The sequence below is a fragment of the Calypte anna genome, chromosome 1 (assembly GCF_003957555.1).
Source record: "Calypte anna isolate BGI_N300 chromosome 1, bCalAnn1_v1.p, whole genome shotgun sequence".
Lineage (NCBI taxonomy): Eukaryota > Metazoa > Chordata > Aves > Apodiformes > Trochilidae > Calypte > Calypte anna.
In genome coordinates this window covers 6,124,183-6,149,025 of record NC_044244.1, presented here as the reverse complement: position 1 = coordinate 6,149,025, position 24,843 = coordinate 6,124,183, and the positions used below count along the sequence as shown (strand labels likewise).

The 24,843-nt window shown below is 37.3% G+C and overlaps 1 protein-coding gene across 3 annotated transcripts in view; it reads left to right on the top strand.

The window, feature by feature from the left end:
• The window catches only part of USP6NL (USP6 N-terminal like), a 119,891-nt gene extending 95,771 nt beyond the window's left edge, over positions 1 to 24,120 (top strand). For all 3 annotated transcript variants that reach the window (XM_030464941.1, XM_030464944.1, XM_030464949.1), the window contains exons 10-15: positions 1,476 to 1,596; positions 4,769 to 4,863; positions 7,530 to 7,595; positions 7,683 to 7,782; positions 9,420 to 9,572; positions 20,554 to 24,120. In XM_030464941.1, the coding sequence (XP_030320801.1) occupies positions 1,476 to 1,596; positions 4,769 to 4,863; positions 7,530 to 7,595; positions 7,683 to 7,782; positions 9,420 to 9,572; positions 20,554 to 21,986 (1,968 nt within the window). In that variant the 3' untranslated portion in view covers positions 21,987 to 24,120. The remainder of the gene's footprint in view (positions 1 to 1,475; positions 1,597 to 4,768; positions 4,864 to 7,529; positions 7,596 to 7,682; positions 7,783 to 9,419; positions 9,573 to 20,553) is intronic.
• Positions 24,121 to 24,843: the final 723 nt, after the last annotated feature.

The window sequence follows — 24,843 nt, the reverse complement described above, 5'->3', positions numbered from 1 at the left end:
CTGTGAATACCGTGTGACTGAAACCAAGTATTTTGTCTCATAAGAATAATTGATTTGTGCTTTCTGGAGTTTCAGGCTAGTGACATTTTCCACACATTATATTATTTGCCTCCAATTCACTTGAATGATGGGAAGGAAAACACACTGCAGAAAGATGTATATTGGAGTAAACAGGCATTTGTCATAACCTGGAGGATTCTAACAAATTGAAAATGGTTTTAAAAGGTTGCATCTTCTTTACTTAAACCCTCTGTCTTGGCTGCAGTCCTGGATGAGGATTTGTTTGGGGTTTTCAGACTGTATCATAAGGGCTAGAAACTTAGGTATTTTGTAATGTCCTTAGGCTGCATGCATAAAATAGGGGAAACAGAAATGCTATTACATCCACATTTAACTGTGTTTTATGCACTATTCCCTCATTCATTGTGCCCATTTTCATCCCTTTTATACATCTCTTATATTTTATATCCATCAGCAGCTCCTTGGAATTCAATGTAAAAATATGTAGTTAAGAAGAAGAAAGTGAAAGTAAGCAATTACTTGGATTAAATACCACTTTGCTTGATTTTTCAAAGTACTAGGAAATGGAGCCATTCTATCATGTTTCAGTTTCTGTCTCTGTGCAATTTGTTGGCTCATCAAACAAGTTGCATTGCTGGAATTTGTTGTCTTTCACTTGTTATATTATTGAAAGGTAGTGTTTAAATCCAGCTGTTAAGTGTAGTGGTGGGAATACTGTAGTGAGGTTTTTATTTTTCCTCTTAATGCTTTGCTGTTATCTGTAGAGCAAACTTCTGCTAAAACCTTGTAAACCTGAAAAAAACTGATTCAACAGTTAAGTCATTGTCCTTGCAAATACTTTATCTATGGGGCTGTCTGAGCTGCTAAATGATAACAACAGTTGGTTCCTGCCTTAAAGTAAAAATTGATAGCAAAGGAAACACTTGAGTTCAGTTTTGGAATAATAAAAGCTTTTTTCTTCAGCTTTCTTACATCTGCTTGCTATGGGCTGCTAAACTTGAGCATGTTTATAGCTCCAGGTCACTCTTGTAAAGTCCTGTGTTTATCAGATGGTGCCCTGGCTGTAAAGCAAAAAGAGGAAGAATCCCTCTATCCCCAACTTCCCCCTGCCCCCCAAACTACAACTAAATGCAAAGTACATCCATTCATAGAATCAGATGATAGTTACTTGAAATTGTTAGTACCACCAAGGATTTTGTACCTCAATGCACTTCTAATGAACAATCAAGACTTCCAGTGTACTTTTCAGTTAAAGGGTTGTACATCATCCCTTCTCTTAATGTTTTAGTTTTTAAATATTAAGTGTATTTGGTTGTTCTACAATTAGGAAACTTACACCATTAGGACAGGCATCCTCTTTTCTCCCCTAGCTCAAAAAACCCCCAAACCTAACAGCTCATGCTTATGAGGCTTTTATTCTCAGCTTTTTAATATTTTCACCGTCTGATTTTCAGGAAGTTGGATACTGTCAGGGAATGAGCCAGATCACAGCTTTACTCCTAATGTACATGAATGAAGAAGATGCCTTCTGGGCCTTGGTGAAGCTTCTCTCTGGTCCCAAGCACGCTATGCATGGTATGGCATTTCTTGTCACTTCCTAGGACTGTGCAAAGGTTGAGTGTCAAGAGGCTCATAGAATCATAGAATGGTTTGGGTTGGAAGGGCCTTTAAGGGTCATCTAACCCACCCCATGTGTGGTGAGCAGGCACATCTTCAACTAGATCAGGTTGCTCAGAGCCCCATCCAGTCTGACCCTGAATGTTTCCATAATGGAGCCAGGATCTGTCCAATGATTGGGCTGGGGGCAGTGGCATTAACTGGAACACATGAAGTTCCATCGGAACATGAGGAAAAAATTCTTTACTTTGAGGGTGACAGAGCACTGGAACATGCTTTTCAGAGAGGTTCTGAACCCTCTTCTGGAGATTAAAAACCCACTTGGATACAATCCTGTGCAACCTGCCTTTGGTGAACCTGCTAGAGTAGTGTGGTTGGAGTAGGTGATCTCCAGAGGTTCCTTCCAACTCCTGCACTTCTGTCATTACATTAGGTTTCAACCTGCCCTCCTCAAGTTGTAAATTATTTGAAAATGGAACTGTTCTGTCTGTGTAGTCAAGATAAAACATAATGGGAGCTCTATCCTGTGGTGCCATTGGATGTTACTGGAGCTCACCCATACTTGCTAGTAATTGTTTTTATATGTGATCTCTCAGAGAGTGTAACTAGTTTAAAGATGGTTATGTGGACATCTAGATAGCAGTCCAATGATAGTGGAAACCAGATACAGAATGTGTTAAGTGATATTGCAGCTATGTTGTCATTTGGCAGGATAGGAATACACATTTAAAAAATGGACCTGTATCTGAACATTAATTTTAAGTTTCTTGGTTTTATCTCAACCTCACACAGAATTTCCTGCACTCATGGTCCTTTTTTAAAACAGGAAAGAGTCCTAACCTTGGCATGTGTTGCTAATGGAGAGCTCTCAACATGAATTTCACAGACTGTTTTTTGTAGTCATCATTTGAACTTGCCATGATGAACACAAGGGTTCACCTGGCAGCTGTGATAGACTTACACAGGCAGATGTGTTGCTTCTTGGTTGCACTGTCACTGTTACTGAATACCCCATTCAGAATTCCCTCTCTCCCTCCTTCATTCCTTCCCCTCTCCTTTCTACCCCCAGTCACAGGGCACACACCTGGCGAAGGATTAAAGGTGGAAGAAAGGAGCTTTGAGTAGCCCAAGAGGCTTGAGGAGTTGCTCTGCAGGGCACCTGAACCATTGTGCCACAGTTTATACACACATGGAAGCTGTCTTTGTAGCAGCTGTTAAGGAAGTTTGCATTTATAGATATGCTGACAAAATCTTAATTATAACTCATATGTTCCCAGTTTATAATTTATGAAATGTTTCCAACCTTTTTTAAGATCCTGATTTCTTATGATTTTATATGTTTTAAATGAGTTTATCTTAGTGCAGCATTGCTGTAAGTATTGATTTAGATTCTGGAAGGGAAGCTTTAAAACTGACTTAACTGATGTCAGGTAATTGCACTTTTTTCCATGTTCCTCTTTAGAGAAAGTATTTTCAAGCACTGTTTGCTATTTCTTTAAAGCCTAAATAATTTCAATACTACATTGCTAGTATTAATGAAGGAAAACTTTTTAAATTACACTTGATGCCACTGACTGTCAGATAGTTCTCTGAGAAGAGCATCTCTGTATAGAAATGATAAGGGATAGAAATTATAAGGGTGTGCTGAGTAATTAAATTAGAATTGTATTGATAAGAGTGGGATGGTTGAAACTTTTAGCTCATTGAATTTGCTGCCATAGGAGATGGACTGAAGAGATAAAGCTACTTTGGTGATAGAACCTGTTAAGTACCTTTGGAAACTCAGGCAATATCCACTGCTCTCTGTGTGTACGTGCTCACTGATTTCTTCAAGGTAGATTAAAAAGACAGAACCTTTCTTTGTAAAAATCTTATTGATTCTTCTCTGGTGCATTGTGTCCACCTGGACTTCAGGTGACTTTATTATGGTTTCTGTCAGTTTTCTCTTGGACTTTTGGCCTGAATATTGGACCAATATTGGACTGAAAACCAGTTTAAGAAAAGCTGGCATTATGTCAGCCACATTCCAGGCCCCTGGTGTCTTAAGCAAGAGGTATCATAGAATGAATAGCTCAGCTAGTTGATTTTTGAGTTGTTTTAGAGCTGTTTAGGGCTCTGACTTTGGAACCTGCCCAGTATCTTTCATGGAAGAATTTAGCTTGGTTTTAATCTTGACTTTATCTTCTCCTAGTACTTCTAAGAATCTCCACAGGCTGTTGAACTGACAAATTCTCTGTGGTTTTCTGTTTCCTAGGTGTTTGAAAACAGGTCTGTTAGTATTTATAATGTCTTTTGTTGTTTTGGTTTTTTTTGGAAGTCTTGGTTTTCACATTTTTATACTGCCAGTGTTTGATCAGCTCTGTTTTTCTGATCTGAACATAGCTTTAGCTTTTTGAGGAATCTTCTTTGAATGGTTTCTTTTCCTGCTGTGTTGCTGTACTAGTTTTCCTTTGCATTTCAAGTTTTTTTAGCTGGTGTTGTGTTTGCTGAACTTTTTTAAACTCTACTGATTAACTCCATTGGAAGGGGATCTTAGTGCTTTCCTTTTCCAGTGTATGTTCACTAAAACAATTCAAGATTTTTTGTATTCCCTTAGTTTCAGTTGTGTACACTCAGTCTTTATATATTCATACTTCTCTTGGCAGAATATCCCTCTTGTCTTCTTTTTAATTGTTATTTATTCAGTGCAAACATTTTCTAGTAGCTGCCTATACTGTTTGACCTTCAATCATGAGTTTGCTTGGCATAATCCTGATTTAAGTCTTTCTGCTTTTAAAAGTTTTAGTTGGGGTTGTTGGGTTTTTTGCTGGTTTTTAAAGAATAAATACAAATTTGATTTTCCTGTGATAATTTACTCTACCAATAGTGAGCAGACTATAGTAGGACTTATTGATGTGCTGTGAATCTACCATTACTAATCTAATAATAGTCACTAAGGGAACATGTTGATGTTTTGCTGTAGACATTTAGGCAGGAGTATGGGCATATCTCTATGTGGACATCATGATATGAACATCTGTTCAGATCCAGTGGTCTCATAGAGGGATAACGTTCTCGAAGCTCTAAATGCTTTTTAAAATGTAATTTTTATAGTACATAGACTTTTGACACGGTCAATTTATTTTCTTAGGGTTTTTTATTCCTGGTTTTCCAAAGCTGTTGAGGTTTCAAGAACATCATGACAAGATACTGAAAAAATTCTTGTCCAAGCTTAAGCAGCATTTGGTAAGTATTTATGTCACAATAAAAGCAATAGTAATTTACAGTTTGCTGCCTTGTTTCAGTTCAGGTTAACCCACTAGGTTAAAAATACCACAAACCTCAGAAAAATTGTTAGGCTCTGAAGGGTAGAAGTGCTCTTGTTTTCATTAGAGACAAAGTTATGGTGCTCCTTAGCAGAGTTTTGATAAAACTGGATCCTAAGAGTAATTAAATTGGGTGCCTGTCTGACTTTTGACCTCTAAGTGAATGAAAGTAGGTGCTTCTTCTGCTTGGCCTCATGCAAACTGCTGTATTGCAAGATGATGTTAAAACCTTTTCTCGAGTTTATTCTGTGTAGAGCTTTGTGGCTCAGCTCTGGGCAAAGGTGGAGTTTGCAGCAAACAAGTTTTAATCTTTTTAATGTTCAAAAAATAACCTTTAGAAGAGGAGTCAATAGTCCCTTTAAAATTGGCACATACTCAGTAGTATTTTCATGAAGTTAAATTTTGACTGATAGATTTTTTTTTAATGCTGTTCAACAGGAAATAATATGCTCTTCATTTTTTTGCTAACACTGGCCATGTTCATTTAAAGGAACAAATTATTTTTCTAATGGGAGAAAAATGCCTTTCCAGTACTCATAGAAAGTTTTCTCTTACAACCATCTTGGTTCTGCTGGAATCCATCTCCAGGTTTTAAAAGGTAGTGTAAGAGATTGCAGCAGCATCTTCTAAGAGTGGTGGCAGCTTTACAGAAATTGCCTTCCTGACTATATTATTTTCTGTTTAATATCTTTCCTCTTTAGAAAAAAAAAACCAACAAACCAGTTTGGCAGCAGTCTAGCACCTTGGCAATAATGAATTGCATCTAATGTGTGCCTGTTGTATTATAAAATAGAATTAAATGTATTTCAACAGCATGGTGTAAGAATGGGAATGGGGCAGATCTGGTGAGGGGAAAAAAGCATTCTTCTGTTAAAAGGTCAAGTCAAAATTAGTCATGCAAGATGATCTTGTCAATAAATTTGAAAAAGAAAAATTAACACCAGTTCTGTAACTAACTTTACTCTGAAATGAAAGCTGTGGATTTAGTTTTCACAGTGCATGTGAGATGATGATACTTGTTTAGGAACACTTGTATTCTAATTTTTTATGTTGTCACATTTCAGGAGCAAAATACAGAATAATCCCAAGAAGACTGGGTGGATTTAAGAGTACATGGTGAAAGGCCTTGTACTTTCTGAAAATCCAAAAATAATTACATACAATTGAGGTGATACATCCTGAGGCTGGCATGCCATTACATTTTGTACATGGCTTATGTACCTCTTTATGCATTTAATAATGAAGAATGGTTTTTTCTGTCATCCATTCCCCACCTCCCCCCCCTGCCTTGGGTCACTTGAAAAAAAAAGTTTCAGAAAAGTGCCAAAAGTTGCTTTATTGACTGAAAATGCAAATTTAAATAAAATGCTTTTATAGCTCCTTCAGAGAGAGTTCTTGGCTGCTTGTTTAGAGGGAATCAGAAAACATTCACTCTCTATATTTATATAAACGTAATATATATTATATATTTATTTGTATTTTTTTTCTTTTCAGTTTTAAATCAGAATTTTGTTCTGGTTTTGTGTGAATATTTTTAGAGGCATAAAATTTAATAGAAAACAGGGGTTTTATCAGGGAAACACATGGTACATTACATCTACCTTTCACTAGACTGATGGCCATACTTACACATTAGAAATATCTCACAATAAGGTGATTTTTGATCTTTCTGATTTTTCTAAGATTCTCAAAATGGATATCTCAAAGATTGTTTCCATTATATTAAGAATTATTTTTCCTAGTTTCATCCTACTCTAATATTAGTCCATTTTAACTCACTGAAAGATGAAGGTAAAGCCTGCAGATAAAGCAGAGAGATTTGGTCTATTTCTTATTCACTGTTTGTATACCCAATATCTTGGAAAAGCTGAACGTGGCAAACATAGGATATGGTGTTATCCCAAGGTTAAAATGCAGAATTTCTTAACTTTTCAGCTTTTACTTTGGCTTTTTCTCTAATTGTGCAAAGAATTTTAAAGAGCTCAATGAAACTGCAAAGCAGCTTTAGTTATCTTTGAATGGGTGGCATACCAGATGGACCATCTGTGCTCCAGGGAAAAGTAAGTCCCTTATTTAAGGAATGAAATTCCTTATCAGTCTGAGTCCTGGTTGAGGCCTTTTGTTTGAAGAATTTGATTGTTTTGGGCTGGTTTCTGGTAGACAGGTATTCTTGTCACAAAATCTTTTCAACCTTTGGCAGGAATTGGCAGTCTTGCTATAGAGAAATGAAAGACTAAAGGGATCCAGTGCCTGAAATTTGGGTACTCCAGAATATTGAGTTGTTTTCTTGAGAGGGGACTTAACCCACTGCTACATCTGCTAAGAATAAGATGGAGTTCTAAGTTGTGTTAATGCCTCTACATCTCTGAATGCATGTTTCTTCAGGTGATGAAATTGATGACAAAAAAACCTGAACAAGACAGAAATTGTATTTGTTGGATTGAAGTAACTGTTACATGTTGTTAAATTAATTCTTTATGATGACTGTTTGGTATGTTGGACTCGAGATGGAAATGTTTTTTCATGAGCAGTGCAAGGCATTATTTGATTTTTATGAGTGTTTTTAAACTTGTGCATTATTTACAGGACTCCCAGGATATGTCCACTAGCTTTTACACAACAAAGTGGTTTTTCCAGTGTTTCCTTGATCGTGTGAGTATGGTTTTCATTTTCTATTTCTGCTAACTGTGACCTGGAACCAAACTGGTTTCACTGTGTTGACTGACTCTGTCATTGCAGACTCCCTTTACATTAAGCCTCAGGATATGGGATATCTACATACTTGAAGGAGAGAGGATTCTCACTGCTATGTCTTACACAATTCTGAAACTGCACAGAAGTAAGAAATCTCTCAAACATTTAAGTGCTACACAGAGATTCAGCTGGGTTTGTTCTTAGTTTGTGTAACTTGACCTTGTGTGAAAATCTTGCTTCCCAATTCCCTTATACTATTTCTGACCATCACTGAATCACCAGTGTATGTCTCTCTTTACCCAATTGTTTGTCCAAGATTGTAATTAATATTCAGAATGTCTGTAGTCTGCTGGGATGGCTTTCTCTTCCATCTCTTGCCTTTGGGTAAAGTAAAATTTAAGATTATGAACAGATGAGTTGTCCAAAGCACCTGTGTTAGGTTCCCAAAGGGATTTGTAACATTAAGTTCCAAAGCTCCAGAAACCTTTTGAGAATGGATGTAGCTTCAAAATATACTTGAACATATCTCAGGATTGTACCTTGTAGCTTGAGTTTGGTACAGGCTTACTCTGGTACTTTGGCTTTCTTAGTGAGATCATTTAATTCTTTGTAAATTTAGAGGTCTGCATGGAGCCTGCAGAATTGATGTCTTAATTTGCTTGCAAGTTTACCCTCCTTGACTTGTGGTGATACTACCTCACTGTCTCACTGGGGTGTATTCATTAGTTTGTTCATAAACTGCTTTGAAAAATAGAAAAGGTTACTTTTAAAATTATTGTATTCACAAAAGCTAAACATTTAGAGGCTTAGCATTTTGGTTTCTCTTTTTTATGTGCACAGAGACATCTATTTAATTTTTCTTTTCTTTATTTGCTACTCTTTTTATGGGAAGATTTGAGGAAAAAGTCTGAATATAGACGTGCTTGCTTAGCAAGTAGGTAGCAACTTCCTCCACAATTAAAACACTGTGGGTACCTTGAGACAATAGTGAAGAGATGAGAGGATTGGCTGAGAAGGTGGCAGAAGACAAATTCTGATTTATTTTCCAGTCTCTTGTCTATTCTTAAAAGCACTGATGGTACAGCTATCTGGCCAATGTGTCATTGTGGAATACATACCAAAAGCACTTTTTTCATAGTGTTAAACCTTTTTTTAATGGTTTCTATATAGAAATAGTATGTTCTGGAACTTGTGGTGGCATGTGTATGCTTAAAGATGCTACATAGGTATGCAGTTACAGCCTTGCAAGACAAAGAGGTGTGTGGATGAAACACAGCTTTTTGTTTTTTCACAAAAAGTACCTGAATTTGCAGAGTCCCTGAAACAATTGTTCTGAAGTGTGAACTGCCATCATCATTCAGTGGAATGATTAATTCAGTTGCAAGTGAAAGTACCATAAATATAATTTTTAAAAAATGTTTTACATCTTTTCAAAACTCTTAATGGGAGATGTGTGTTGTTCAGATCTATAGCAGTGTTATATATGTTGAGGATGCAGGATGAAAAGCAAAGTCCTGAAGCTGTTGGACATGAAAAGGCTGAAGGACAGTGTCTTGCAGTCAGTTTTCTAAAGATGCTGCTTCTAGGAAAACATTGCTCTAAGTAGAGAATGCTAAGTAGAAAGCATTTCCCTGTTGATTTGCAAGGGAATTTTCATGCATTTTGTAGATTTCAGGTGTAGAATTCTGTTACCTGCTTACTTAAGAGTTTTTCATTCTACTTTGAAATTTTCCAGTATTCATAATTAGGGCATTTTAATATATTATATTTTTTCTTGTATAGAGCATCTGATGAAATTACAAATGGAAGAACTTGTAGAATTTCTGCAGGAGTCTTTAGCCAAGGATTTCTTCTATGAAGATGATGTTGTAATAGACCAGCTCCAAAATTCTATATCAGAATTGAAACGAGCAAAGCTGGATTTGCCACTAGCTGGTAAGAAACTTGTACATGAGCAGCTTTAACATGAGCTATTCACACATTGTCCATTTTTAAAGTGTTAATTCATGCTGTTAAAAAACATGCAAATTTTTATCTCTTCATCACTGCATAGATTTTGGACTTTTTCTCCTGAAATATTTTACATTTTAAAATGAATGCTTTTTGTTTAATGAATTTGTTCTTTTTTTAGAGTTTTATTTACTGGTTGTAACTTAATGGCAAAGCATTGTACAACATCCCATATTCTCATAATTTTATTAACTTAGAGTTATAAAATCTTTTAAGATAAAACATCAAGTATCAAGGTTTCAAATTTTTGGAAGCACCAGCTTGCTCTGAGAATCCAGCCTGTTTTCTAACTTGATTAACTATGGAACTTCTGTTAGTGAAATCCAGATTTTTAATTCTCTGCAAGTGATAGACATTCTAGGTGTTTAACTGAATTATTGTCTTTATTTCTTCTCAGTCTTTGTGGTTTTCTGTTGCAGAGCAGAGATGGTTGTTTCATGGGGCACTGCTTAGGAAATATGTATAGAATCTCATCTTCCTCTTTAAAGATTTCTTTTACCTTTTCTATCCCTACCTCCATAATCTTTACTTAGATTTTTTCCTTGTGATTATTTAGTCCTTTTTCTTTATTTTTCCCAGTTGTAAAATAGTATGTGAGAAAGAATGTATCTTTTTAAATAGGTTAGAAATATGGCAGAAATTCAAGTAACTTTGCTTTGCTTTACTGGATGTTTTTAGGACTACTCATCACTGATCTGTCCTTCTATAGCAGAAGCACTTTCTGTGCATTTGTTTCACATCATCTTGGCTTATCATCATCATCTTTGTTTCACATCATCTTGGTTTCTCATTTTTGTTGCTCTCTCTTCCTGTGGTTTGCCCTCTTTCTGACTTTGTCTGTTATCCCTCCAGCACACTTTCTCCCCAGTCACAATAGATCTAAGTCTGCTTTTTTGCTCTTGCCTTTTTGCATATGCTCAGTCTTTGTGGTCCTTCTTATCTCCAGCCCATGTGCTTGAGCCTGGAGGTTTTCTCCCTGTCACTGCAAGCACTGCCTCTGCCCCTGTCTAATCATACCCCAACAGAAGGTGTTCAACACAACAGCAAAAGGTACCAGATGTTACTCCTTACCAAGACAGTTTGGCAGTGGAATGCAAGTTGTTTGGTTTCATACTTTCTACACTGAGGAGTAACTTCTGATACAACTACCTGACAGGATAGTTAAATCTTCAGCTCCATATTGGTTCTTTCTTTGGGGTAGCTAAAGCAGCATCAATGACAATAAAATGTTTTTTTTTTAACTTGAATGAAGAACATTTAATATTGAAATAGGAAAACAAGGTCAAAGTGAAGTCTATTTTGGTGCTGGATGAGGAATTCAGGTTTTTTCCTTTCGAATTTCAAAGTAGCCTGGGAGAACCTCTCTGTGTGGTATATTTCTGCTAGGGGTAAATGGGATCATAACAGAAAATAAATATAAAATGTCTTCATCCTAATCCTTGGGATCTAGCAGATTTGTCTGCTATTATCTGTAGTTGAGTGAAGCTGCCTTATTTGTTCTTTATATGAATTTCACAAGCCTTTGATTTATTTTTTTGTCTTTTCCCACTCTGATGTTAATTTTGGTTTTACTAATCACTGTCTTCAGGCAATAATGTTTTTCTACAGGTTCTCAGCATTCTCTAGACATTCAGCTTTGCTTGCTTGTCTAACTGTCCTATCTTTACTACCTTCAGTCTCTTTTTAACTATTTTTCTTCCAATTTAATGTATAATTTGTGAAGCCATTGTATTTGAGGCAGTAATACACACAAAATAACAGACTGTTCATTTAAGTATCCACTGTAGCCTGGGAAAGTAGTGTTTATTTTAGTTTTCTCAGCTGAAATCATAGCACTACTTCCTATCCTTTTTTTTTTTTTCATTGAGACACAATTACACCTTTAAGAACTAAAGTAAAAATACATGATAGAAGGAAAAAAAAGCTAGTCTTACAGTTGCATCAGTATCAGTCATCCAGGAATAGCAGTGAGCTAATTAAGCTCAGTGGAATTTTCCATCTGGCATCCTTTGTTAGGCTGTATAGATTTTCCTGCCCTAGTAGGGTGAGCTGCAGAAGGATATTAAAAGAGGTAATAACTTTTGCATTACTTTTAAGTGGACGTCTGCTTATGTCTGATGTAGCTTTCTCTGGCTTGCTTCCTCCATGGCTTTTCCCACTGAATTAAGGAGCTCCTTGTTCCCTTCTGAGCAGAGAGGAAGGAAGGGACTTCGCTTAAGACATTCTCACTGATAAAACCCTTGAAATGCTCAACCAGAACATGGGTGTAATGAGGATCATGCTAATTTTGGATGTCAGTGAAATGCTTTTGCCAAGGCTGGGGCTATTTTGCATAAAGCAGATGGATTTTCATTCTTCTTTGTGGTAATTCCTGGTCTAACTGCTGGCCAGTATAGGATAGCTCATATTTATCAACCTTAACTTACAGCTGAAGTGCTGTTCACCAAACCCAAGGTAGGCATCCCTGTTCCATTAACTATGGGGACAGGAAACTGTTTGGAAAAGGACTCTTACTGGCAAGCTGCCTGGTTATCAAGCTCTCAGAGGCAGGCTGTGATAGCTATACAATATGAACTGTCTTTTAAGGTACTTCTCTTCTGACATATCCTCAAGCAAGTTTAGTAGAAAAGACAATTGGTGTTTTCTGGATTGTTTGAAACCTTATGAAGGGTGTCCACACCACAACAGGTTCTTGACAGCACACTCATCTAAATCTGTATGACTTCTATTTAAATCTCCTCAAGGCGCCAGATCTGATGCAGAATGGACAATCTTCCTTACTTAATTCAAAGATGATGTTTAGACCACAGCAAAAGGAATTTTCTTGGTATATACCACTGAATACCAAAATTTCTTGAGGCAGATTCTTTCCTTGGGTGTTATCATGGAACTGTAGAATCATAGAATGACTAGGGTTGGAAGGGGCCTTAAAGATCATTTAATTCCAACCTCCTGCCATGGGCAGGGACACCTCCCACCAGACCAGGTTGCTCCAAGCCTCATCCAACCTGTCCTGGAACACTTCCAGGGAGGGGGAATCCAAACTTCCCTGGGCAACCTGTGCCAGTGTCTCGTCACCTTCACAGTAAAGAATTTCTTCCTAATGTCTAACTTAAATCTCCCCTCTCCAAGTATGAAACCATTTCCCCTTGTCCTCTCACACACCCATGTAAAAAGCCCTCCCCAGCTTTCCTGTAGCCCCTTCAGATATGGGAAGGCTGCTATGAGGTCACCTCAGAGCCTCCTTTTCTCCAGCCTGAACAACCCAACTTCCTCAGCCTGGCTTCCCAGGGGAGGTGCTCCAGCCCTCTGAGCATTTCTGTGGCTTTTCTCTGGACACATTCCAGGAGTTCTGTGTCCTTTTTGTCCTGGGGACTCCAGAACTGGACACAGAGCTCCAGGTGGGGTCTCACAAGAGCAGAGCAGAGGTGCAGAATCACCTCCCTTGACCCCTGTCTGTGCTGCTTGTGATGCAGCCCAGGACATTGTTAGCTCTGAGCTGCAAGCACACACTGACAGCTCATGGGGAGCTGCTAAACCACTACCACCCCCAAGAACTTCTCCTCAGGTCTGTCTAGAATCCTTTCTCCTCTCAACCTCTATTTGTGCATAGGATTGCCTCGAGAGAGCAATCTCTGCTAAAAGAGCAGCAGAATTCTTTTAATGCTCACAAGATACAGATTGAATTTCCATCTTTGCTGTAAGTTTTTCCTGTAGGACTACATACATAATGCAGTGCTCAATAAACAGCATTTATATATTAATACACATATAATATTATAGTGTCTGACTTCAATACACAAAAGCACTTTCCAGTGGAATTTTCATATTCTGCTTAAAAATATGTGACTGAAAACAGTTCATTAATCTAGTGCTTCATAAACAAGGCATTGAAGCCAACCTTCAACCTAAAGGCTCTTTGAGACAATTTTTCATGTGTGTTTTGATATAAGGTGTCCTAAAAAGGGAGGGCAAAGGGATCCTGTATTGGGTTTTTTTAATTACTTTTGTTTGACCTTAAAGCAGCTGAGAGGGCCTTAAATCAGATAATGGGCATGTACTTTGATTTTAAAGCAGTACTGGCAAATTCAGAATCTGCCCTTTTTCTTGTGATTACCTTAGCTCTATTTGTGTGTGTGATAACACCAGCTTTAAAATCCAACTCAGTTCTTCTCATTTTCCCAGCCTTTTCTAAGCTCAGGGAAAACTAGAAAAGTTTGAATCTTGCAGATAAACATTTGAAGATCTATGGCAAATACTACTTATCTTTAGAGGTATATTTTAAAATTTATTATAAATACTTTTTTTATTCAAATATCTGTCTTTTAAAATGCTCATCAGTGATAGCACAGAAATATGTAGTAGATTAATAATCTATTAAGTAATATAAATTCTTTACTGTTGGTGCACCTTTTGACAGCCAGCCAAAACAAGAGAAATATGTAAGTCTGGTTAACTTTCCTGTTTCTGATAGTCTCTCTCTTTTGGTTGTGTTTTGTTTCAGAGCAATTTTGGATTTTTCACTTGTGCTTGAAGAATACACAAGTAGCTATTTGATACAATGCACTTATTCTAATCAACTAATTTTTCTGCCTTGTTTCTTGTGTGATACAACTACTTTATAATATTATGGAGGAAATGAATACATGAAATCTTACTAATATAATTTCAGCAGTTTTAAGCATTGGTATTGCATAATTTCAAAACTGTTGCTGTTTAAAACTTGCATGTTTTTGAAAATATGATCCAGATAGTTTTGCTGGTCAGTGTTCATATTCCAATTCTAAACTGACTTTTCAAGAAAGTCTATGTTGAAGAAATGAAGAGTTGGGGATGTAAAAGATGAAATGCAGAATTAGGGTTATTAAGCAAAGTGGTTAATTTTAGAAAATTGTTTTGCAAAGGCAGCTCACAGCTGGCTCACCTCAGTCTTCTGGTTGATGACCATGTTAAAATTTCTATTGTTTAGCTAAATGCAGATGTTATTAAAGTAAGATTTCCTTCTGTCACTGCTGCAAAAGTGACATAGCAGGAAGGCAAACAAGTGTATTTTGTTCTGCCTTCAAGTTGTCAGGCAAGATTTCATTTGAGTAACTCCTTTGCTGATAAAGAAGCAGGAGCAGATGTTGGCTTTCAGGTAGCATTTTGAGCTTCTAGTGCAGGCATTTAAATTTCTTTAAAATTCTCTTGGACTTGTAAACTGAAGGGGTAAGATGGGACATCACTGAGGGAAAATAAATACAAAATACCAAGATGTCATTTTAAGGGTTGTTTTTATGACCATTACGATTCTTGAAAATTGTGTTAGAACAGTCAAAGTGTATGTATTCTGGTGCTGAAATGAAGGCCTAGACTGTTATTCACTGGAGAGAGCACTTAAAGCACTTTACTCCAATTATATGTCTGCTATTTAATGCATGAGGCTGTTAGTGCCTCCTGAAGCAATTATCTGTAAAAGTCTTGTAGTTGAGATCGACTTCCACTGGGTGGTGACCAAGCCTTGTTAGAGCAGGAAGAAGTAGGCAGACAAACTTTCTTTTATATGACTTGAATTTCTTATCTTTTTGGGAACAGACAGATCTGCTCATGTTTGTTTTTCTACTTTTCATGTCAAGTAATATATTTACTGGCAGCAAACAAGCACCTGATCAATCTTGTTCTGCTAAATTGTCCCTCTTGGATTTCTTTCTTTCCTCACCCTTTTTTTAACCCTATTTTCTTTGTTATTTTGTTTGTTATTTGTTATTTTATTCTATCCTGCATACAAGCCTACTAAAGCACTACCTTTCCTTTAAAGGAAAAGTAGAAAATCCTGTAGTCCCAGTTCTGCAGATTCTGATATAATCTATGATGTTTGCCTTTGTGAAAAGCCAGTAACTAAACTCTGTCTAGGAACCTGTTTTGTTGAAGAAGGACCAGAGTTACTCAGTTCTGCAGCTCTTGAAAATACTGGCAACCTGAGAAAAATCTAGTTGCCCTATTAATTTCAAAAGGACAGAGGCACATTTGATGATTATAGAAGTCACTGCCAAAACAACCTCAGCTGACCAGACAATTTTGTCTCAACCTCTAGCTTAAAAATGCTTTAAACCTTGTGTGTAAACATAATAGACTGTATAGCTAAGCACTTAAGTCCCATAAATACCTAATGTAGAATGCAAGAGATTCTCCATTCCTCAGTCAGGCAGTTATGTCCAGCAAGTAAATGAACTCAGACTTTGGAACAACAGCACAAGTAGGTATTCAGTGAATGTCCTTAAAAATATCCAGATAAAATTTCTGCATGCTCAGATGTCAGGAGTTTGAACAGTGAGTTAGTTGAAGTATTTATGATGATGGTGGAGAGCTGTGTGTGAGGCTTTAGCCAGATTTGGAGAACTGGTAGATCCAAGATATGCAGCTTGTAAGAACTGGAACTTTTGGATGCTTCTCTGGGGAGCTATTTGTATACCTCTTAAGTTAGAGATGTTTATTGTGATGCTTGGGTTATTTTGTTTGCTTTTACAGAGTGGTTTCTTTTCCTTAGCTTTTAGTACCTTTTTCTTTCTTGCTTGCCAGCATACAGCATTATGGTTTTCTTGCTATTCTTGCTGATAGTGGAGTGCTTAAAGTGTTCACAGGCATAGTTTGCATGCTGTTCTGCATGGTTGAGGAATGTCTCACTGCATTACTGTGCATGGTGATAGATTTGGTTATCCTCTACTTGTTTAACTTTGTGGTCTCTTTGACCTTCAGGATTTTTTGTTTTTAAGCTACTTGGTAGTTCCATTGGAAGTTACAGCTCTGCAAATATATATAAACATATATACATATGAGTGTGTGTGTGACCTGTATACTTAAATTAGAATTAAATATCTGTTTTGCAGTTTAAAACAAATTTGTTATCTAAAGCTGTCCAGTTTACAGGATTCCTTTGTGCTGCAGTATTCATAAAACTGTATACAACTGCTCTCCTTCAAGCCTTTTTATTGCAGGAGATGATGAGAACTCAAGCATTTTTGCACCGGCACAAGGCCTGTGCTTCCAAATTGAGCACCTATGGCAATGTGGCCTTTCTTAAAGTTTCACATGCAGATGTGGTTGATTAAGCAAGTTATGTCAGTTGTTTTTGTCTGGGGTCACATTAAACCAAGTTCTCTGGAAGCCCTGTAGCTAAGATTTAAAGCTGTTGTGTTTTTTTTTTCCCCACTGACCCTTCTTCCACACCTACTCATTATTCCATATTTTTGTTTTCCCTGAAAGCACTAAGCTCTGTTATTACCAGCCTATAAACACAGCACCATGCTGTTAGAATGCAGAGATTTTATTCTAAATGAACTATTGTTTTGGAACACTTTGCTTGTTACTCAGTACATGAATTGATGTCGAGTTTTAACAGTTTCACAACTAACCTAGTAAGACTCCTCTGATATTCATTTTACAGCTTTGATTCATGTTATAGTATATACAATCTAGAAAGTGCAGCCCATATCTACCTAGTTGTAGTGTGTTCTTTTACCCTGAAATGTGAAGGAAAGGTGACAGAAAGTAATCTTCAAAGCAGCCTAGATAAAATTTAAAAAAAAAAAATGTCTGCAGTATTCTCACTTGGGTTTTATTAGAGCTTAGTGGTAATTAAGAAACCTTAAGTGTGTGAAATTTAAAAGCAGAAAACCTCTCATGAACCCCACCTTTATTGTGCAACCAAGTATATTTCAAAGGATCTCATATTACCCTGCATTTCTTAAAGAGTAAAACCTGGAAGAAAGAAAAATTGGTTCATGCTTTTTATGTCTTTGTACAAATGAAGGAAGCATTACAGCTGCTAGAGCAGCTTGTCTTCAGTTTTTTGTACATAGCTTGAATAGCTGTATTTCAAATCTGTAAAAAATAAATCATTTTTCTATAACATTTATTGCATACAGGGACAGATATTTAATAGTTTAAAGATACTGAGGAGCCATTTTGCTATGCTCTCTCATAACTACTGTGGTTCACCTGGAGCTTATAAGTAGGTTAGCAGCATATAAAAACTGGTTCTAGATGATTTAGATGACAAGTTTTGGGGTATGTCTTTGAGTATTGTTTCTTAATTCAGATGTCATGCTTTTTTAACATTCAATATTAAGACTAAAAGTAAGATTAAAAACACTGTGAATATAGTTCCAGTATGAGGAATCCTTATTATGGGGAAAACTGACTGATATAGAAGACAAGATCTTCAGCTTTGTCTGAACACTGTGTTTTAGAATACAAATGGAGCTAAATGGTACTAAATGCCTTTTGCCAAACTAAAGCAAGTTCTGAAAGTGTACTCTTGTTCATAAAGAATAAAGAACAATTTTGAGGAGGCTGCTGCAGCAGCAGGCAGTACATGGCAAAGCTGTTAAATCATCCATTTACTATATATTGCAACTCATTCCTGTCTCCTCATCTGTTCTTCAAATGGTGTGCTGCTGGGGACTTCAGGTTTACAAATCTTCAGATTTTATCCTGTCTTGTAAACAGTGGAGCCTCACAGCAAGAGAGAACAAACCATGAGGCTTGTAATTCCAGGAGCCACTTGTTGGAACCTAATGCTGAGGCACTACCCCACTGTGTGACCTGCTGTACTGTCTCCCAACCATTTGTACAGGTGTTTTCCATGGCAGAGTACAGTGTGCCAGGTGTATAATCCTGTGGGATTATTTAACATGTGGCATGGGGTGAGAGGAAATGGCCTCAAGTTGTGCTAGAGGAGGTTCAGATTGGATATTAGGAAAAAATTCCTTACTGTAAGAGTGGTCAGGCATTGGAATGGGCTGCCCAGGGAAGTGGTGGAGTCACCATCACTGGAGGTGTTCAGAAAATGTGTGGACGTGGCACTCAGGCCATGGTTTAGTGGGCATGGTGGTGTTGGGCCAAAGGTTAGACTTGATGGTCCTTTCCAGCTTTAATGATTCTGTGATTTTATTATCTCCCTTCTGGGCACAAGGAGTTTGCACCTTCAGTGTAAGAGCTTCAGTTGTCTGTTGGAATAATTGTGTGATCCTATATGAGCAGAGGGTAACCAAGGGAAAATAAGAGTGGAAGTTTTTTTATAGAAAACCTGGACAGGCTGTGTTTATTTTAGACAAATGGAGGTATCTGAAGTTAAATGTTTCTGAAGAAGAGGGCAGGTTTCCATGTGACTTTTGGTCTCATCTGAAGACTCTGAAAATCTATAAAAGTCTAGTTGAATTTCTTTGCAAAACCAGGCTTGGTTTGTTATGTATGTTTTACTTAGTTATATTGTCATGACACAAAGTGTCATTGTGTTCTTCTCTATTCTCCTTTTATGTTCTAGCTGGCACAAACTGTAAGTTTTCATTTAGTTTGTAGAGCAACTGATCTGTGATTGTAGTTTATGCTGTTATAAAAAATAGCTCTGACCTTGGCTGCTGGCTTTCCTCTGTGGATCTCAATCATGAGCCAGTCATCAAAGATTAAACTCATACTATTAGCTGTAAAAATGACCATAGCTCACTTATAACCACAGCACTCATCTTGGGGATAGAGACATTTGAGTACACAGGAGCAAGTGCACACATACAGACACATGGAAGGGATTTTCATTACAAATAGATAGAAAGAGTGAGGTGCAAGCTGTATAATCTGTGATGATGGAGAAAGATTCTACAGTTCTTCTCTTAGAAAGAAGCAGGAATTCTACAAAAATATTTTTCTGACAGACATTTTATATAATGATTTGCTTAACATTTAAGCAAGAGTAGCCATTTTTTTTTACTCCTCTCAACAGAGCTTTTTCTTAAACAGATGCAGAGTAGGATTGGTTTTATTATGCTGATTTTTAAAGTTTTTTTACATTTTAGGGAATTCTGAACATAAATTTAGATAAAAATAATGAGAAGTATGTGAACTTTTCTGCTTATAATGAGAAAGTATTACACAAATATAAGTTATACTGAAGTGGATATAGTAAAAGACTTTGGCTGAGAATATGAAGGGCACTGACTGTTAGAAGAAAGATTGCAATGGAAAATTTTAAGTAAATTTTTCTATTAGCATCATCAAGTGATAAAACACTTATTTTCTGAAGTGCCAGGGTGGATTGTTCTGTGTCTCTGCATAATTGATGCTTACCACTGGCTGGTGTGATATGTTGAGCTCCAGTCTGGGAGAACTTTCCATTCATATCCTAGTTCTGTAAAGACTCCTTTGTGTTTGGCAAAATTTATCAGTTGAACTCAGTTGAAATCATGACGTAGCCAGTATCATCATTACCTATTTCACTTGTTCTGGAACTGATAGAACACTGAGCTAAAAAAAAAAGAAAAAGATTCTGCATAGAGTCTTGTGGTTATAAACTGAGGTTATTTAAACTGAGGACGAAATATCTAGGTAGAGGTTGAGGAGGAAAAAGGACTTAACTTTGCAGATATTAATGAGCTCCACCCATAAAAAGAAGTGAGAATAAAGTCAACTATGTCTGGTAGGAAGCTTGTGCCATGTGAGTGAGGAGCTGATAGAATAATTTGACAGGAATTACATTGAAAGATGAATGAATGGAGGATAGTAGATTGGGAGAGGGATATTGGGAAAGATTTTTGAAGTGGAGATAGTACTTTATTTAATGTCAGAGGGATGGTGTGAAGAGAGTACATACAGAGAAGGTACCATAACCAAAATGTCATCTAGGAATTTTTTTCTTTGCAAAGTGTCATGAATGAGCAAAAGCTTTGCAAGATTCCATCAGCTGTAGAAAGGAAGATGAGAGTAACTGGTTGAGATGAGGAGTATAAGCGAAATATTTGTTTCATGTCAGCAGAATGGTGACCAGGAGGGTGCCAGGTAATGGAGATTACAGCTGGGTTTGCTTGCATGACCAACAGATTAAACAAAACTTCTGTACAAAGATGAATTTATGTTATTCCCATTCTTGTTTTAGGTAAAGAAGATGAATTTCCAAAGAAGCCATTGGGACAGATTCCATCAGGACCTCAGCCTGCTATGGTTAACTCCACTCCAATGCTTAATGGACAGACCAGCAGTGGTACACAAACAAGAAGGACAGAGAGGAGACCATCTGCAGGAGAAGAATCAGAAAGTTCACCAAATAACCGAAAACGAATTAATTCACTGGAAAATAAACCTTCCTTAAAACAGCAGAAGACTCGACCAGTAGAGATACAAAGTAATCTGCCTAGGAATGAGGAAGACACCAGAAGAAAGCCTCAGCCAATAGAGCAAGACAACTCGAGACAGTATAATAATGCAGCTGCTAATCAAAATTCTAATGCTACTTCAAATACAAGAAAGGAATTTGTACCTAAGTGGAATAAACCTTCTGATACCAAAATAATTGAAAAGACAATGAAACTTCCTGCAGAGGTGAAAGGAAGGCCAGTAAACCATTTTATTTCGGGCCCACCACCAAGCCCTGGAGAAATGCAGCCTTTGAATGTGAAGCAAAAGATGAGGGTTTTGGATGTTGATGAAAGTAAGCGAGGGTCTAATGCTTCTCAGTATGACAATGTTCCAGAAGTTGAGAATGAGAATGAAAATATTGTTCAGGAGATGCTGGAGAGAGCTCTTCCACAGAGTCCTAGGCATGTAACATATTCTAATAGTCCAAGAAAGCAAACTGAAAAAATACCAACTCCAGTAAAAATACCCAATAACTACACCTTCTCTTCACAACCCAGATCTCCAAAATACTCATCACAATCTGACGGACCACCTCATGGATTGAATGTAAAACAGCCTCTGCCATGTTACAGTAATCCACCTAATTACCATGGAAATTCTCCGAAACATATTTCCAGTATAGGCAATACAAGTTCTGTACCTCTGCATTATCATGGGAATCGAACCAGCCCTTCTGGTGGGCCATATGGTTCTTTTATTTCAGCAGATTATTCTCTGGATAAACTACAAATGAATTCGTATCCCGTTAGTCGCCAAAATCCTCTTCCACCAACCCCTGGCCAGATAGAAGTAGCCCCTGTTGATGCTTATCCCAGCAACTCAAGGTCCTCCACAGGTGTCAAATTCATAATCCCTCCAGTGGATTATTTACCAGAAGACAGAAAGTGGCCAGATGCAGCATACACTTACAGACACGAGCCCTACAGGCAGCCTTGGAGTCAAGACGTTAATAAAGGCCACGTGGATAACTTCCAGAAATATCAGCATTTTCAGTCAACACCTTTTCAAGACCTTCCTGCTGTTTCTGTGGATAGTCCAATAAGATACAGGACTTCACCAACCTTTGAAGAACAGGGTTCCCCACAATACCAATATTCAAGCCCAGCAGCTCAAGCCCAGCACTATCGAAACAGGAATGATGGATTGTCTATGCATGAGTCTGTGCTTCTCTGAGAGTCTGTCTCTACTTAGTAAAATGGCAGGAGCCAAAACCAGTTAAACATTACTGTGTTAGTAGTAGCCCACCTCAGTTCTCAAAAATAACATTGTTTCAGAGGTATTTCAGACTTGCATTGAGGACTAGTTGAATTCTTAGACTTGCATTGAAGCCATTGGAAGTGATCTGATGCACACAGGCATAGCAATAAGGTCATATACACAGTAGGGTTAATACTGACATTGTTCCTTACATTTAAATAACATGTGTTACAGTCTCCCTGCCTAAAACCTGTAACACATTTTAACAAGTTTTATTTTGACTGACATGGTTAATGCACTGTATTAGGTGTGTGTGTGCGTGCGAGTGTGCACTTACAGTACTCAAATGCATCCAGAAAAGAGCTGAAGAGTTTAAATGTAAATGCATTTAACTTTGGGCAAAGCTTATGAAGTACTTTTGTTTCTTATTAATTTTTCTCTGTAATTTATTTGAGAAGCCATTCCTTTTGAATGGCAATTTCTGTCATTTTTATACAGCTGCCTCAGCATCCCAGTATCTGTTCTGGGCAGGAGAGGTGCTTTGGGATTATTAATTTAATCTTATGTGAGAGTTAATTTCCTCTCCTTTGACTACTGTTTGTCATTTTCCTGAGTAAGAAGGAGCAGACAGGCAAAAGCAGAAAGCCAAAAATGTCTCTGTAATCTGGCCAAGGAATGGTGCTTGAATTTCAGGGCAGTCTCTCTACTATTTTAGGTGCAACAAAAGCATAGAGTTTTTACCTTCTTACCCTAACCTACCTTCTGAATGTCATCCTATATGCAAAATATTGGAGCACAGCAAGAGTAATGCCAGAAACAGAAATGGTGCTGCACCCTTCACTTTTTGCCATGCTGTCAGACTAAACAAATGGGTTGCAGGGCCAAACCTCATGGGTGTCATAGAATGACCACCTCTGTGACCCTCCTGTGAAGTACATGCAAGAGCTGGGGATTTGGGTGAGGCTTGACATTCCCTGAGCTGTGTGAGCTCCCAGTGTCCTTCTCTTAAGCTTTGTCATGTCAGTTCCATTTTGTTTTGCCCTTTTGTGCCCCAAAGAGCCAGTGGGTTCATGTCTGTGACTGGGCATGTGCTGCTGTGCTCTCAGGCTGCTGTGAGACTCTCTGGTGTTATACACTAAAATGATCCTGACTGTTATTAGGAACCTTAGAGTCCTGGTAATGTAAGTATTTCTAATCAGTCTTTGCAGCCTTTTCTACTTCGTGTTTTCTGTTCCTTGACTGTGAATTAGGGGTGAAAAAAAATGCAGGTTAAGTAGCACATGCAGGATGTGGTCCTGTGAGCAGCTAGGTGCCGAGCAGAAGGACCTGACCTCTCCTTGAAAGCAGTGGGAGTTGAGGTGGATAAGGATCTCACCAGAAGAGGTCCTTGGAGTGCTTAACAAAGAGATTTTTCTAATACTTAAGTGCAAAACATTGGTATCAACACCTGTTTTGGGTAGTTTGGGAGGTTGTCCTCTTATCTTTTGTTTTGTATTATTTGTTAACTGAAGACATAGAAATGGATATTATTATTTTTTTTTTCCTTTAAAGAATGAGCTTTAGTGCCTATAATTGCTGCAGGTTGGCTCTGTAAGTTTTAAGGTACAGAAGTTAAACAATTTTTACAAATGGAAGTAACATTTACTTAGTATATTTCAAAAACTTTTTTTGTGTATATAGTGTGTCTGATGTAATTTTTAATGAACTGGGCGATTTTATATTTTAAAAATTGCAAACTGCAGCAAAGTACTAGTAGCAAAGCACTACACTGAAACTCTGAACTAAAATTGTGAAGATAAATATGACTTGGGCTTACTTTAGTTCTGATTGCTTACAGCAGCATAGAAATGTATGTATATAATATTGTGGCTAAATGTAATAATCTCAGTGTTTAATGATGGTTCTGTAATTCATAACAAAGCCGTACAATTTATTTGTGCAAGCAATGCAAGGCTCCAAAATATGTATCAGCATTAGTAAATACTGTAGATTTTTATATATAAAATATATACACACTATTTTCTTATGTCATCTGCAACAGTTTTATAACTGTGTATCCTATTTTGATGTGACTGTATTTTTAACATGTTAAAATAATAATAATTAAGCTCATCTTGCTTTGTCTTTATTTAGTTATCTGATTAGGTCAGAACTGGACTTGTGCTCTTTTCAGTACAAATAATAGAGCAATTGGAGCAAGTCCAGAGGGGGGCTATGAAGATGATGAGAGGGCTGGAGCACCTCTCCTGTGATGACAACCTGAGACAGAAAAGACACTGGCACGGGTTGGCCAGGGGAGTTGTGGCCACAGGAGAGTGAACTAAGGTGCCTTCAAACCCAAACCATTCTGTGATTCTATAATAATTGCTTTTCTTGAGAGAATCATCCATATTTTTTGTTTTACTTGGGGGAAGTGATATAGATGGTTGGACCTGGTGATCCTCGAGGTCTTCTCCAACTTTGACCATTCTGTGGTTCTATGATATATATATTTGATACAAGTCCTATTTAATTTTACTTATTTATGTTTAGAGCAAGCAACATATCTATGATACCAACTGTGTAGTGCTTCTGCAACATTATTATTGAAGGAGCAATATTATTGATTATACACTGCTAAACCTTAACCTATCATTTTCAAAAGCTTGGGTGTATGAACTGTGATCATAATTCTCTGGTTTTGTTCTAATACTTTCACCCGATACCAGTTCAAGAGAGGAGAATTACTGACAGGAGAGACTTGCAAAATTACATTGATCAAAGTGCAAAGTAATAAACTGTGTGTGGCTGCTGTGTCTCTCACATATTTAGAGAATGGTCTAGAGCTTTAAAA